This window comes from Bos grunniens, chromosome 28, assembly GCF_055505025.1.
Source record: "Bos grunniens cultivar Pamir isolate PY7600 chromosome 28, Bosgru_T2T1.0, whole genome shotgun sequence".
In the NCBI taxonomy this organism is placed as follows: Eukaryota; Metazoa; Chordata; class Mammalia; order Artiodactyla; family Bovidae; genus Bos; species Bos grunniens.
Window position 1 is genome coordinate 16678851 of NC_141192.1, and position 16441 is coordinate 16695291.

Below are 16441 nucleotides of genomic sequence, written 5' to 3' on the forward strand. Positions count from 1 at the left end.
AAGCTTTATGTATAATAGCCCCAAAGTAAAAAGCCCCAAATAACTTTTAATGGATAGATGGTGAGACAAACTGTGGTACTTCTATGCCATGGAATACTATGCAGCAGTAAAAGTAAACGGTTGATGTGCAACTACTTGAATGATCTAAAGGGAATTATGTTGAGAGAAAAACGCAGTATCAAAAGGTTGATCCCATTTATATAGCATTCTTAAAATAATAACATTGTAGAGCTAGGAGAACATATTAGTGGTTGCTAATATGTTAAGGTTGGGATTGAATGGGTAAAGTTATAAAAGGATAGCATTAGGGAGCTTTGTGGTGATGAAACCGTTTTATATCTTGATTGTGAAGGTGTTTATATGACTATACATGTGATAAAACTGAATTGAGCTTTACAGACCCACCGATGAATGTCTGTAAAGCCAGTGAAATCTGAATAAACTCTGGATTGTGCTGATGTCCATTTGCTGGTGTGGGTATCATACTATAGTTAGGTAAGATGCCTTCTGTGGAGGAAACTGGGTGAAGTGTGCATGGACTGCCTATACAATTTTTTTGGGAAACTTTCTGTGAATTGATAATTATTTCAAATTAAAAACTTTTTAAATATATCAGAGATATTCTCACCTCCCAGAAAGATTGCTGTCTCTGTGAGTAAACTGCCAACAAATTTGTGCTTTTCTTTGTTAAATGTTTTTCATACGCTGCTTTTGTTCCTTCCCTGTTAGGAAAACCTCCTGATGAGAATTCACTTCCACATTGCTGATGAAACCAAAGAGGACATATGTACTGCCCAGCACTGCATCTCCCACCAGAAGTTTGCGATGACACTGTTCGAGCAGGTGAACCTTATCTTTATCCCTATCACTTCTTAGACCTTTTCTTTAAGAACACTTTATCCGAGGATGTAGAGTGTCACATGGGGGCCAAACGAGTTAATGACTATGGCTACTGGTGTCACTTTTTTCTTCCTGGGCTTAGTGCGTATGTACCAGCTGTGGCGCCACTTCTGACCCGCTGCCTTTCATCCAGATGGTGCATTATATCTCCACTACTTCCCTTTGGTGAGTCTTACAGCGTTTCGTTCTCTGTATTCATAGGCATTCCTGGGTTTTAACCAAAGGCTCCCAGGTAGCTTGTAGCCTTATTGCTGAGTCTTTGCTATACTGTGGGATCTCAGAACAGTCATTTTGAATAACCTTTGTTCTCTTCCTTTCCTGTCCCATCTTTCCCCTTCTCTTAGTCCCAGTTCTGGCCAGCAGAGTGGGAGGAGGAATGGGGATTCTATGAGCTTTGGATTTGGGACCAAAAGGCTCACTTACTCTGTGGGACACTGAGGCTGGTCAGGACAAGGGGTTTTAGCATAGTGGGCAGAGGAAGGAAGTCAAACATGTGAGTTAGGAATCTGCATGAATGATTTATTTGATTTAGCTATAACTCTGTACAACTCCCCAAATCATCCCCCTTCAACTTCCCATCTCGAAGCAATCAGGCTATTTGTATGCTGGAAAGACGAGAAAAACCCTCACCAAGCATGTTTGGTGAGCTGCTGCAGAATGCCAGCACCATGGGGGATCTGCGGAACTGCCCGGTGAGTTGTCAGGTGTGGGGTTCAGAGTGGGGAGGAGAGCCCTGGGGTTAGTGGAATTAAGGCAGAGCCAGTGAGAAACATGTCAAACTGACCTTATATGTGTATTTCAGAGCAACTGTGGAGAAAGGATTCGGATTCGCCGTGTGTTGATGAACGCACCACAGATTATCACTATTGGGCTGGTATGGGACTCGGACCACTCAGACTTGGCAGAGGATGTCATTCACAGCCTGGGCACCTGCCTTAAGCTGGGTGATGTGAGTGTTAATTACCTGTATCTCTCACTTGGAGTTCTTGTATCTTAGTATTGCTCAAGGGCAATGAGCTCTAAACACAAAGGTGTATCCTAAATGACAAATATTAAAGAGTTTTGAACAAATGGATTGTATGTGTATGTAGACATGCATATGCATGCATGTACATGCTCACATTTCTGTGTATAGGTGGCAAAGGCTTTTTGGAAGATATGGAATGATCTTGGCCTTGAAAGCTACGATGGGCAGAGCTTAGTTATTGATAAAAATGAAGTAATTCAGTACTTCCTTGGTGGTCCATTGGTTAAGAATCTGCCTGCCAGTGCAGGAGACATGGGTTTGATCCCTGGTCCGGGAAGGTCCCATGTGTCACAGACCAGCTAATCCCATGTGCAACAGCTGCTGAGCCTGCAGACCCTAGAGGCTGTGCTCTGCAACAAAAGAAGCCGCTGCAGTGAGGAGCCTGAGCGTCACAACTGGAGAGGAGCCGCTACTCACTGAATCTAGAGAAAGCCCACACAACGATGAAGACCCAGCGCAGCCAAAAATAAATAATTAATTTAAAAAAAAATCAAATAATTCATAGAGTTATCCTGTGCTCTGCTCATTGTTAGTTAATACAAGTGTATTCATCCATGGGAGGTAGTAAGGTCAAAGAGGTAAGCAGTCCTGACTAGTGCTACTGTGGGCGATGAAAGAGGCAGAAGTTGGTGACATGAGTCACAGATATTAAATTCATGGTGAGGAACCAGTGTCTGTTGACACGGTAATGAATTGGCTTGGAAGAGAGTTCTAGTGGTTTTCCATGCATCTATTCAGGGAAGTAGGGAACAGACTTCAAACGTGGGGTCATTGCCTTATCAGCTGCATGTCCTAATATAGGTACAGCCAGAATTTTCCTTCAGTTCAGAGGAAGAGCCAGGAAGTTTGTAATTTCCTTTCTACTGGTTTCTCTCTCTGATGGTCCTGTGGCTAAGGAGATCCTTTGTTGTCTTTTAATGTCGTTAAGTTGTGGCTGAGAATAAGTGGACTACTGGGATCTTATTTTAGATTTCCTTGCCAAAGACTCTCTGACATAATAGCTCTGCACAATAAAGAGCTCACTTTTTCTGTAGCATATGTTTTCTCTTCTACTTTTGTTTTGTTTTTATGATTGCTTTCTCAACCAAACAGGTTCCTTAAGGCAAGAGTCCTTGCCTTCAAACATTTTATATGTCTCTTTGTACCCAGGACAGTGCTGGACATCTTGGAACTGAAATGCTAGTAACCAGTGTGAAGCAATTCCTCCTCCTAAGGCCTTTCTTATCCTCTACTTATTGTCTCAGCAGGAACTTTGTATTTATGGCACCAGCTGATAAATAACTTTTGAAACTTAAGAAAGTTTTATTCTTTTTTTTCCCCCAACATTCCTGGCTCCTCTTAGGATAAGCCCCAGCAAGAAAAATTATTAAAATGTATGAAGAAGCATCATCACCTTACCAGTTTGACCATTTTCTCTCTTTTCCTTAAGTTCTGCCTTTTTAGATTCATTACTTATGATAATATGGACTAGCCAAACAAGAAGCAAGTCAGTACCTTAATTAAGAAATGATGGAGTCTTTTGAGAGATGATATGAGAGGATTGAGTATGTGACTCTTCTTTGCTTTCTCCTCTTTCCCCACAGCTGTTTTTCAGAGTGACAGATGACCGGGCTAAGCAGTCTGAACTGTACTTAGTAGGAATGATCTGTTACTACGGCAAACATTACTCTACATTCTTTTTCCAAACAAAAATCCGCAAATGGATGTATTTTGATGATGCTCATGTCAAGGAGGTAGGAATATTCAAACCCTTCTTGATGTGTTTGGTGCCTGGGACAAAAAACTACCGTTATTTGTCTTCAGTGTTTTATTTTCATAATTTTGTTGTCTGTCTGCCTGTCTCTCCCAACAAAACAAGTTCCTTAAAGACAGAATCAATTTATCTTCTATATTGTCTTTGAGTCCCCTCACCAAGCATTCAGCACAGTTCTCTATTTATAGTTAAAAGGGCTTTTTAAATACAGTCATTGGTTGATTTGAGCAAGAACAATCTAATGTCTCAAATTAGTTTATAAGCTTAGCACGGAATTCAGAATTCCAAATCTTGGAATTAACAGTGAGTAATGCTTTGTCTCAGGACTGCTATAAATTGTTTTGTAGTAGTTATCTCCCTGAAATACTCTATCGTGGATTAACGTGTTTTGGGATAGTGTAAAAAAAATAAGGCCATGATGATATTTAAAGCTGGAAATTTGGTGCTATCTAAACCATGGAGCATGTGGCTGAAGTAGTTTAAATGATCCATGTGAGTTAGGAAGCCTCTTGTGATAAGGTTAGCATCTAGGAAATTGCTGACTCTAATCTATCCCAACTGTGGACCTTTCGTAATATTTTCCACAAATAGTAAAGTGGGAATTTGTCAAATTCCCTGATTCTCTTCTTCGTCTCTTTTTTACTGTTGTAATTTTGGGCAACTTATGTAAGTTCTTTGAGCTTTAGATTTTTTTATTTGAAAAATAATACCACCGCCTTATAGTAAATATGGTTTGTATGAGAAAAGCATATAAATGTGTTTCAGTTAAAATAACTCAGTTACACATTTACTGAACATCTGTTATGAAATAAGCACTGTGCTAGTTGTCTGACTGCAAGAACACACCGTCTAAGAACGTGACTGGTGCAGACTTAGGAGAAGTCAGTGTGGGGATTTGACTGGATTGTTGTTTCCGTGGCTGTCCTGTCACTTTTTCCCACTGGCAGCACTGAATCCAGCACAAAGCTAAAGCTGCAAGCTTCAGCTGTCCATGCTAAGCGGTTTGACATTTTATGTCCTGCCACATGTGAACTCTGAAACGGAATGTCACTTATTCTAAGGCAGTCTGTGAGAGAGTTTCTGTGTGCTCTCTAGCTTCATACAAGTGATTGTAATATTTAGGAGAAAATGATAGAAATGCAGATTTCAAGGAGGGGCTTTTATTTGATGTCTGTGAAAAGAAATTGGTCCCCAAGTACAACTGAAATTGCCTCACATAGCATATTCAGCTTTGAGAACTTTTATTCATATTTCACAACTGAATTGATGTTTTACATGAATAAGAATAATTTTATTCATCATTCCTTAGCTAAAAGGATCTCACAAAAAAAGAATTAACAAAAAATTCATTGGTACTTTCCTGGTGGTCCGTTGGTTAAGATTCTGTGCTTTCACTGTGTAGGAGGCACAGGTTTGATCCCTGGTTGGGGAACTACCTGCATGCCTCATGGTGTGGCCAAAAATTTTAAAAAAAGATTTTGTCTTAAATTTAGGTCTGTGATCTCTTCTGTTGTCTTTTTACCCAGTTCTTGTCTTTTCATCTCTTTTTCTTTAGAAAAATAGAACAGAAAGATATATGTTGAATTATGGACATGAAGTATAATTGTCTTGCTTTTCTGGTTGTTCTGGTTCAGATTGGGCCCAAGTGGAAGGATGTGGTGACCAAATGCATCAAGGGGCATTATCAGCCTTTGCTGCTGCTTTATGCAGATCCCCAGGGTACCCCAGTGTCCACCCAGGACTTGCCCCCCCAAGTTGAGTTCCAGTCGTACAGCAGGACATGCTACGATAGTGAAGATTCAGGTGAGCAGCCCAGCTCTTTACTTTCCTCCCTCCCTCTGGCCGTGTGATGACTAGATAGTAGGGTCTCATAGCCATGAGCCTAGCACTTGACTTAGCTTGGAGAAAGATAAGGCAGATTTGCCAACTTGTGCTGAAGCCCACGTTGTGCCAGGCTTAGTTGCCTTCACTGTTGTCTGAATGTGTTGTTTTGATCACCTGGCCCCGATTCAAAAGTCAGAAGGAAGTTATGTTGATTTAGACTGAGATATTAAGTTTATGAGGAAACCTCATTATTTAACCATCTCATATTGCTAAGGTGACTGATTTTTACTAGCGATTTAACAGTGATGTGAATTGTTAGGACCAAGAAAATGATACGAGTTACTACAAAGCTAGTCACTTTGTTCGGGATGAGAGATTTTTGTTTTAAAATGCCAAGTGCAGAAGCAATATTCTGTAGCTGTTCACTTCTAATTCAATTATTTGGAACTTAAATCATTTTTTCCTGTGGAAACAATTTCAGCTTTATTGCTAAGATCTCAGGCTGTCCCTCAGAAATTCATCCTATAATAGAAATACAACCCTGATGGTTTTGGCTTGATTCCTAAAATGAGGGAAAAGTCATGTTCTTTTTCCTGTTTTGGATCTAGGGCTGGATGGCCCTGCGTATAATTTTGAAAGAGAAGAGACTCATCTCTGGACTCTTTTCCTCTTTCTTTGTGCCTCCCTCCCACTTGGTGTGCTCACTCCGCCCTTGCACCCCACCCAGACCTGCTCTGCCGCTTCTCCCTTCAAACACCCATTCACACTGTCGTGCTTATCTCAGCCAGGTGTGCAGAGGAAAGCAGTCCAGATGAACTAATTCACACCAAAGTATAAATAACTGCCCCTGAATGTCTCATGCATGTTAAACATGCTTATAATTTATAATATAAACTAAATTTTTACAAATGACTTTTCTGACAGTATAGGAGAAAAATTATGGGATAGGGAAGCAACGTGTTATGTGTCAGCCTGGGACTTGCCATCTAACTAGATTTTGCTTTCCACAGCTTTTTTCTTTCTTCTTACTTCTCCCTCCTTCAGCTTTCTAAAAGCCCCACAGTTTTTCACAGTGGCAGGCAAATTGAGGGCTTCAGCAAGGTAGGGGCAGGAGTGGGAGGCATTATTTATATGTGTGTGTGTTATCTGAGGTTGGGTGTCAGAAAGAACAGCTCTGGTATATCCTTCTTATCCTACTGTTTAGGAAGTTCCTACCTCATGGACTTGTGTTGCCATCCAACTCTTTGCCCCTCTCTCTGTCACTGTCATCTCTCTCCTCACCTTTGCCTGTCTCCTCCTTCCCTCAGGGAGGGAGCCCTCCATCTCAAGTGATACTCGAACAGATTCCTCAACGGAGAGCTATCCCTACAAACACTTCCACCATGAGTCTGTGGTCAGTCACTTCTCTTCTGATTCTCAGGGGACAGTCATCTATAATGTGGAGACTGATTCCACGTCTCAGAGCAGTCGGGACACAGGTAGGGACTTAACACAGTCAACCCTGCCTGCCTTACTCTATTCTACATGGAGGGTCTCCCAAGAAAATGGAAACGTGGCAAGTCAGAAATGTTTGTCATGCAAAGGGGGCAATGCAGAGAACTTGAGTAATTGACTGGGATGAAAGGAAGCAATGCAATTCTGAATGAACAATGGTGTTCCATTGGACACGTGCCTGTCAACAGCAGCCTCTCAGTAAGGACCATTGTAATGAGATTATTTATGTGATTATAATGTGATTGTTTATCCTGAAGTCTTTTTCTAAAAACTTTTCTCCTGCTGTGCTCTTGATCCCTCATTCTCATAGTGTCCCATTAACCATTGTGATCCTGCACCTCATCACATTCACATCTCAAAGGGATTTTCGAGAAGGGATGTATTTATGGATGGGGAACCTGCTCATCACCTTGCTAGGCTTCCTGAAGGACAGAGAACCAAAAAAATGAAAAGTTAGCCTGTTTGTTATTGTGAATTCCATGCAGAGAATGTTCTTGAATTGTTCTGTTAATCTATAGAAGATTGTGCCTGTGTCAGTAGAAGAAATCATTACAGGGTATAAAAGGAAGAACAGTGAGTGACTGCTGAGACAAAAAGCTCATCATTGAAAGCATAGAACAGTACCCATACTCTTAGAGACTTGGGAATTAGTGTTTACATCCTGTGCATACCCTTAAAAAAAAATAGAGGCTCTCAAACATATTCAAAAGTATACAGAATAGTATGCAGCCCCTTCACGTACCTGTCACCTAGTTTCAATAATTATAACTCTTTGTCAGTCTAGTTTTATCTGTACCTCTGCCCACTTCCCCTACTCATGGATTATTTTGAAGCAAATCCCAGACATTATATCCCCTTTTCCAGAAGTATTTTAGTATGTATCTAAAATAATCATTTTTTAACATACCATTAACTTCTTAAAACCGTTAAATAACCAGTGAGTGTTCAAATATCCTAGTGTCTATAATTTCACATTTTTAGTAGTTTTTTTTTTGACTCAGAATCCAAATGAGCCACATTGTAATGGGTTGATAAATCTTGCATTTCTTTTCATCTGCAGGTTTCTCCTCTATTTCTTCCTTTCTATTTATTGTTGTACAACTAGATAGTTTGTGCTACAGTTTCTCCTCATTCTAAATTTTGCTGATTGTGTCTATGTGGTAAACTTTAGCATATTTCTTTGTCCTCGGTATTTTTTATAAATTGGTAGTTGGATATAGTGTTTTGGTCAGATTCATGTTGGATTTCTTTTGATGACTGTGTATGAATGACTATGGCAAAGTGTGATTTTTGTTAGATGATATTTCTGAAACTGAACCAGGGAGAAACCAAGTCACAGGATAAATGAGGAGAGTCAGGTTTATTTTAAGGGTTTGTGAATGGCTGGGGGTGGGGAAGCATGCACATTGGTTTAACATTAGTGAATTTAGTTGTTCCAGTTGATTTCCTCCTTTCTTAAATCTTTCTTAAATCAGCCCAGAGATTGCAAATTATTAGATAACAGCAATAAAAGATTGTGTTGGTAAGTGATTGTAAATATGTAGCCATATCATTGCATCTTGTACCTGAATATGTATAAGGATTTTCATAACTAACATATGAAAGCAAATTTCTGCTCTCAGACATTTTGAGAACCCTAGGGGGTTTCCTCTAAGTCTACATTCCAGTTTATTTCAGTTGCTTAATTCACCTTTGGCTTCCAGCAGCTTAAACCTTTAGAATCTGACTGTGGTCAGATCATACATACGTACATACAGTATGTACGTTTACGTACTGTGGTCATGAAATGTGGCAAGTTACATAAAAGAGCCCAGATCTCCCGGGTTTCCCAGAGATAAGTATTGAGGAACTATGAAATGTAATCTCTGGGTGAAGTCAAATTTGGTAAGACTTGGGTTATGGCTGGGAATGATTTGAATTATTCAAAGTTCAAATGTCCTTTGGGATGATTCCCAGACCCAATTCTTAACACATGTTTAGAATTGGGTCTTAAAGCCATACATAGTCAGAGCTTTTGTGGGCAAAGCCTAGGGCCCCCTGGGATAATACCAGATGTAACAGAAATTAGCCTTCACTTAATTTGTGTTGTTAAATAAATAGAAGGAAAACTCTGTCTTCTTTTGATGAGAATGAAAATATATTGATACATGACATTCTTATAAAATCTTTAAAACGTTTGCTTTTTACAGACTACCAAGTGATATATCCTTCTGGGTCACCAGAAAGGATTATGAGGGAGACTGAGACTGGTCATTGCTCAGGAGACACTGTAAATTTGGAAATTCCTGATAAATACTTGAGCTTAAAGCCTTTGTCTACTGAGAGATTCCTGCTGCACTTAAATCAAATACATAGTTTTGGCCTCTGCAGCTTCTGATCCCCTAAGTTTGGTGACGCTGCCAGGAATCCCAAAGGGAGAGTAGGTTCTCAAATGGATGGAGGTCAGTCTCAGATACCAACTTACCCTCATTTCCTTGTTTTCTTCAGGACACCTGACTGATAGTGAATGTAATCAGAAACTCCCATCCAAGAAAGGGTCATTGATAGAGCGCAAGAGGAGCTCTGGCCGGGTCAGGAGGAAAGGCGATGAGTCTCAGGCCTCAGGGTACCACAGTGAAGGCAAGCCCCCTGCAGAGCTTCTCTTTCTTTCTTTCCTCTGTCTCGCTTTTGTCACACTTCAGCCTGTGGCTTCTTCTCTCTGCTCAAAGGCCTTTCTTTCTCGACTCTGGGGTCTGGGTATCCATGATGGCTTTAAACGTTTACAGTTGTTTCATTCTTTGTGTTTTTAGGAGAAACACTGAAAGAGAAGCAGGCTCCTAGGAATGCCTCCAAATCATCCAGCAGCACCAACAGGCTAAGGGATTTTAAAGAGACAGTCAGCAATATGATCCATAACAGACCATCCCTGGCTTCTCAGACCACCCTAGGACCTCCTTGTGTAGGGAAGGGAGGAGAACAGACGGACAAAAAACCTCCTCGGAGCCTGCCTTTACACTCTCGTGACTGGGAAGTAGAGAGTACCAGCAGCGAGTCAAAATCCAGTTCTTCTAGCAAATATCGTCCAACATGGAGACCCAAACGGGAGTCTCTGAATATTGACAGTATCTTTAGTAAGGACAAAAGGAAGCACAGTGGCTATACCCAGCTTAGCCCCTTTTCTGAAGATTCAGGTGAGAAGATAATTAGGGAAGAATTGAGCTTTTGAATAAAGTTGATTTATATATATATATATATATATATGTATATATATAAAGCCTGGGTTTTCTGGTAGACTTGGCAAGTACATTTTTACCTTGAAGGGTAAAAATTTTACCCTCATGAGTGGCCTACTGTGGATGTGAGCTCAATGAATGAGTTACTAGAGGGAGGGGTTAGTTGTGTCTTGTTTTGAGGCAGATGCTAAATCTACCTCCCTTTCCACACTTGTCCTTTGATTGGTATAGCAAAAGAATTTACACCAGATGAGTCAAGCAAGCCGCCTGCTTATGACATTAAAACTGGACCAAGCCCCCAGTACAAGATCTGGGGCCCAGCACGGCCAGGCTGTCACTTTTTAGAGCAACACCCTCGCCTCATCCAGCGAATGGAATCTGGCTACGAGAGCAGTGAGAGGAACAGCAGCAGCCCTGTCAGCCTGGATGCAGCCCTGCCTGAGAGCTCAAGTGTCTGCAGGTATTGTTTGGCCTTTGAATAGCTGTATTGTTCCTCACAGAATGTAAGCCACCAAGAGGCTCTTAACTCACACAAGTAAAGCGATGCACTGTGTTGTCCTGGTGTGGGCAAGCAAACTGTGCTCTATCAATTTCTGTGGCAACAGCACCCTCTGCTGGGGGAAGAAGCAAAGGCATTTGAGAAAGGGGAGACAACTTTTTTAAAGTGTTATATTCAAAATAACTGGCAAACTTTTAATGAAAGAATGAGTTAGTGAATTGAAACTTGTATACGATCAGAGAGAAAATCCAATTTTTGTTTATTCCTGCCTTTTATTTTACTATTTTTATTTTTAGGTTCACCAGGGAGTCTGTGTCTTATGAAGCCAATGATATTCATCATTCCATAAGATAACAATGACAGTTTAATAGTGGTCATTGCACCTTGTCCATAAAACCCATTTGCTTTATATATTTCAGATCTCCATACATTGTTTTTTTACTGAGTTGCCTCAGAGACAAGTTTGCTAACAGTATAGTTGCTTTGAAAGGAGGGAATCATCTACAAGATTGATAAACTGTATCATCATACTTTCCCACTGCTCTTACCTGACCTCAGAACCTGTTCAGTTTTACACATGCAAAGATTCTATAAAAGTGTGGGAAAGAGGAAGGCAGTGTATATGAGAACATCTGTTTATTAATTCATTAAAGAAATTTTGTGCCAGACACACACAAAACGTGAATGAGGTGCGATAAGATGGGGGAACGAATGGGTGTTTCGATATTCAGAAATAGTTTAGCAGATATTTTAATGTTAGTTTGGTGCTTTGGGGTTTTGTTGTTGCTTTTGGAGGGAATTTGGTCCTATGACTGTTGCTGTTTACCAGCGTTCTGATGCTTTCCCTCGCCTCTGGTTTCTGTTTTGAAGGGATCCAAGTGCTAAGAGGTCAGCAGGATTGGCCCCTTCCTGGCGTCACATCCCCAAGTCTCACAGCAGCAGCATCCTGGAGGCAGACTCTGCCGTGTCCAGGAGTGGCTGGATGAAGAACCAGCCCCTTTCAGGTAAGTGGAGGGACACTGGGTTTGGAGAGCTGGATTTCACTGCTAGTTCTGTCTGGAAAACAGCCTAACCTGAGCACATTTGAAATGAGAGGGCAGTTGCACTTTGTTTCACCAGGACGTGAACGTGAAGGCGATTGATCCGCTCTCTCTCCAGGTTTATCTTTTTCGTTGTTGTTCTGTCACAGCTCACTTGCTTGCTCCTTTCCTTCTGGTGGAAGCAAGAAGGAACAGAAATATGGTGAACAGTGTCAGGAGCACCTGCTTTCCTCAGAAGAATACGTCCTGGGGCTTTCCTCGGTGTAGAGGCATCCTCTTGGGAATGGACTTTTTATTGTTTATTTCTCTGAATTGAGATAACAAGGGGGACATGTAGACTATAGACAAAATTGGGAAATGAGCAGGTCAGAGCTACCCTTACCCCTGCCTCTCTATCCTGCCTAGTATCCCTGCTTGGTTTTTCCTTCTTGAACGTGCCTGTGTCCCTCCTTCTCCAAAGAAGCTCTAAAGGGATGATCTGACTCTTTCACACTAGATGTATGTGACTGGAAATGCCTGAAAATGTGCTTTCTTTAAGAGAAGCTAGTATTTTCACAAGTCAAAGCTTAAAGATAAAGGAATATTGGAATTTTAGGCATCATACACCAAGCATAGAGATTTGAGGTAGTCATAGATTTTATATCCTATTTACATTCTTCTCACAACACACATATATACTTAGAGTGCATATTCAAATAAGCAAAATAAATAGATCCCTACTTAGAGCAGAAAATCGAGGTAACAACTATATAGTCTCCCCAAGATGGAGACTTTTTGTGATTTTTGAGGGAAGATAATATGTATTCAGTATTGTTTAGTCAGCTGAGGATTTCTGGGATCCGCTTGTCTAACTTAGAAATCAACCTTCTATGAAAGATGTGTTTCATCATCCCCCTTTTTTTCTGGTATGTTAGATGAATCGGGAGTCGCATGTGTGGGCAGAAGTTTAATTATGGTCTGATTTAATGAACATCTGAATATAGATTTGTGGCCAGCTCACTAGGGAGATGAGGACAGAATGCTACACGGAAAACTGTAGAGATGAGTCCAGGAACTTTACTGGTTTGACAGCCAGTTCTCTTAATGACCACGGAACGTTCCTAGAGGTGGCTGGAAGTGTGATATGCAGCAGAAATAAAAAGGTCTGAACTCTTTCAGGTATGAGTGACGGGCATGGACTGCTAACATCTGGCAAAGCAGAACAATGCATGTAGGGGCAGATAATCTCTGAAATTCTGGGCTAGAGTAGGTTACAGTTAGAAACCCATGGAAGAAATTTATTCTTCCTAATGAAATTATAGGTTTAGTTTATTTCCCACATTTTGTCTCATATTGACTAACATAGTTTTGAGATACCTGTGCTCTTACTTTAGCCTGTTCTCCCTTCTCTTTTAACAGCCAGTAGCTTTTCAGCACACTAAAGACTGAATCTTATGACTTCACTGATAGCCCTAATTCTAGACTAGCTGTATAGAACTCACCAACTGGATTCCTCAACTTGTAAAAGATATTTGGCAAGGAGTTAGAATAAATTCCTTATATACTACACTACACTACCATCCTCCTTGTATAGTAAACTCTATTTTTTTTATCTGGTGACTGATCACCCTTTTAAAAAATTACAGAGGTTAACACAAGTCCAACAGTTTGGTAACCTGCCCTGTGCCTCTTGAGTTTGAAGGAACCAGTGTTACCATTATGGTATATATCTTTCTACATCTCTTTCTATGCTTTGTATTCTATGTACAAGTATAATGATAAGTTTATTGTAGTTGTTGTTTAGTTGCTAAGTTGTGTCCAACTCTTTTGCGACCCCATGGACTATAGCCCACTAGGCTCCTCTGGCCATGGAATTTCCCAGGCAAGAATACTGGAGTGGATTGCCATTTCCTTCTCCAGGGGATCTTTTTGACCCAGGGATCGAACCCACATCTCCTGCATTGGCAGGTGGCTTCTTTAGCACTGACCCACCTGGACCCCTAAATAAATTTATTACTACCATTTGAAAATAAATAAAAGAAAGTTATACTGTAGATATTATTATATCACTTAGCTTTTCACTTAATATATCGTGGTTATCCTTTTAGATCTATTTGATTCCATCTGTGAACACTGATAAAATTAAGGTTTACTACTATGGATATTTTACAAACTCATTTGGAAGGTGGTGGAAATTAAGGGAGAGAAATTGACTTGCTTGAAACTTCCTGGTGAATCAGTGGCAGTAGAGAATGCTCCTTAATAGTTAAAAGCTTGGATTATGAATTTAAGCTATTTGACTTTAATTCAGCTTTACCATTTGCCATCTTTGTTATTTTGGGGAAGTTATTTATTGTCTTTGTGACTCAGTTTCTTCATTCTTAAAATGTGGGCAATAATAGTATCTACCTCACATACCGTTGAGAGGATTACATGAAATAATACAGGTAAAAGTGCTTGCAACTATGCCGGTCGCATAGTAAATGCTCAACAAATGTGGCCGTGTTGTTATTTTTGTTATAAAGTGCTCAATAAATATCACTCTTATTATTATTATTCATGCCCCAGGTCTCATCCTGAATCTGATATGGAAAACACTATCCAAATTTGCATTCCAAACTGAAGCCAAGAGTTCCAAAGAAAAAGCAGTGTGGTGACCATGAATATAGCAGGTGCTTAGTCTTGGTTATGGGAAAGTGGCGATTTCTCTTCTCCCTTGCTTGTATTCCAGGTGGGGAGATATCTTCCAAAACTGAACTGGATGAATTGCAGGAAGAAGTGGCCAGAAGGGCACAGGAACAGGAACTTCGAAGGAAACGAGAGAAGGAATTAGAGGCAGCTAAAGGGTTTAACCCTCATCCCAGCCGCTTCATGGACTTGGATGAACTGCAGAATCAGGGTAATTGTTGTGAGCATTAGGTTCTGGGTGATGGGGACAGAGAGAGGGGGAAGGAAAAAGGTATTTGAGCTCATAAATTCTGTCTTTTCTTTAGCAGAGTTTTATTTTTATCTTAATTAAGCCATTTCAGTGAGAACTAAAGTAGGAGGCAACAAGCCAGTTGGTTAGAGACAGGCGCTGATTTGGGGCCTGTTAAAAGCTTGTAGATTGGAGATAGTATATTGTTCATGGAAAGTATTTCTGATGAGCAGCTATAGAAGGTGTAAATTAAACTACTGACAGTTCAGAAACAGCAGAAAAAGGCAATGAGTGAACCTCACTGACTGTGAGGGGAATTCTTGCTCAGCAGAAAAATGCCCTTGAGATTTCCTACCTGGAGCTTCAGGAAAGTAGATCTACCAAGGAGGTTCTAAGAACAAGAGGCTGACTGCCTTTTCATCCTCTGATGGTTCATTTTCCAATCTCACACAGTTGTCCTGGCCTTTATTTCAGCTGCTCTGGCTGCCCCAGATTAGTTACTGTTTTTTTCTTCGATTGCTCTAAGATGTCATTTTACACCAGCAGAGACTAGCCTTCAAAATAAGAGTTTAAAAAGGCTGAGGTGTCTATTTTAAATAGGCCCTGAAATCTATATCTCTGTTTGTCTATGAAATAAATTTACTGTTCAGAACCTCCAGCCAGATACAGCAGATTGTGCTGAAGCAGTGTAAAGAGCAGGAGCCTGGGCTGTTTTGGGTGGCTGCTTTCTCTTGCTCACTTCTTTCTTCTTATCAACACTCAGAGAAACTTCCTGGGCTTTTTGGGGGGCCCCTTTTCTCCTCTAATTCTACTGTCTTTTGATTCAAGGCCATTGTTGCCTTACACTTCCCAGAATATTGTATTTGTCTCCAAATTAGCTTACCTTTCCTAATTTCTTAGATATCCCTCTACTTAGATAGCTTTTTCTGATTTTTTTTCCTTAAGCTGTATCACATTGGGGTCTCAGGTTTATGTTGCTTCTGAAAGAGGGGTCTTGTCATCTTCCTCCCTTGCCCTTCTCCCCGCTCTGTCAGTTGGGTAGTGCGTCAGAGTTGAGAATGGGTCCCTCTGGTTGTATTTCACTGTCAGTGCTCCAGATGTTTTGGTTTAGCATCTCCTGGAAGAGCAAGGAATGGGGTGCTAAGAATTCGGGAGGATAAGAATTAAAATTTAGTACAATGATTGGCCAGCTGTAGTTTTCCTATGTCTCTGTAGAGAACATTTTTTAATTGCTGTAGCCACCACCTCTGATTATAAAGGTTGCATAGATTCAGTTGATTTCAGATATAATGAGAAAATGTCAAGCCTGTGTACCCCCTACCCCAGGAACCATAACTCTAGAGGTGGAGTAGAACCCAAATGCTACTTCCACTGTCTTCCCATTATTCTCCAAAAGTTATTAGTGAGTTAGGGAGTGAATGATAGGGGTATGGAAGAGCTTTTCTTACCATGCCCAGCTGGAGTTTAATGGAGGATGGGGATATTATGGGAGAAATAATATGATTTTTTTTTTCTTGTGAGCTTGTAAAACTCCCCATTAATTCCAATCACAGATGAAGTTACATTACAGCTGACTACTGATTTATGGTTATGAGTGAGTAAAAGGCAGTGGGATACATAAACCTGAGGATTTACACTTGCAGTAGTTTGCCACTTTTTATCTGGCACTGCTCTTCGACTCCTGTACCTGCTTTGGCACATATTCACTTTTGGGGAGAAGGCAACATTTCATGGTCACTATGTGGGAAGGTGACTCTCTTATGGTAGGTTTGGTGAGCAAGGGCAGGATAGAAGTA

General features: G+C 40.6%; 1 protein-coding gene across 8 annotated transcripts in view; it reads left to right on the top strand.

Annotated features, from left to right (window-relative positions):
* USP54 (ubiquitin specific peptidase 54) overlaps positions 1-16441 on the top strand; it is a 63190-nt gene that overhangs the window by 19492 nt on the left and 27257 nt on the right. For 5 of the 8 annotated variants that reach the window (XR_015156813.1, XM_086382021.1, XM_086382022.1 and 2 more), the window contains 12 exons: positions 730-843; positions 983-1065; positions 1487-1592; positions 1703-1849; positions 3511-3660; positions 5315-5483; positions 6812-6982; positions 9486-9617; positions 9788-10168; positions 10442-10670; positions 11580-11713; positions 14460-14627. Coding sequence is in view for 7 of the 8 variants with exons in the window: in XM_086382021.1 (XP_086238147.1) it covers positions 730-843; positions 983-1065; positions 1487-1592; positions 1703-1849; positions 3511-3660; positions 5315-5483; positions 6812-6982; positions 9486-9617; positions 9788-10168; positions 10442-10670; positions 11580-11713; positions 14460-14627 (1984 nt within the window). In the remaining variant the exon portion in view is untranslated. The remainder of the gene's footprint in view (positions 1-729; positions 844-982; positions 1066-1486; positions 1593-1702; positions 1850-3510; positions 3661-5314; positions 5484-6811; positions 6983-9485; positions 9618-9787; positions 10169-10441; positions 10671-11579; positions 11714-14459; positions 14628-16441) is intronic. The other 3 variants (XM_086382023.1, XM_086382024.1, XM_086382026.1) reach the window with 1 other exon arrangement.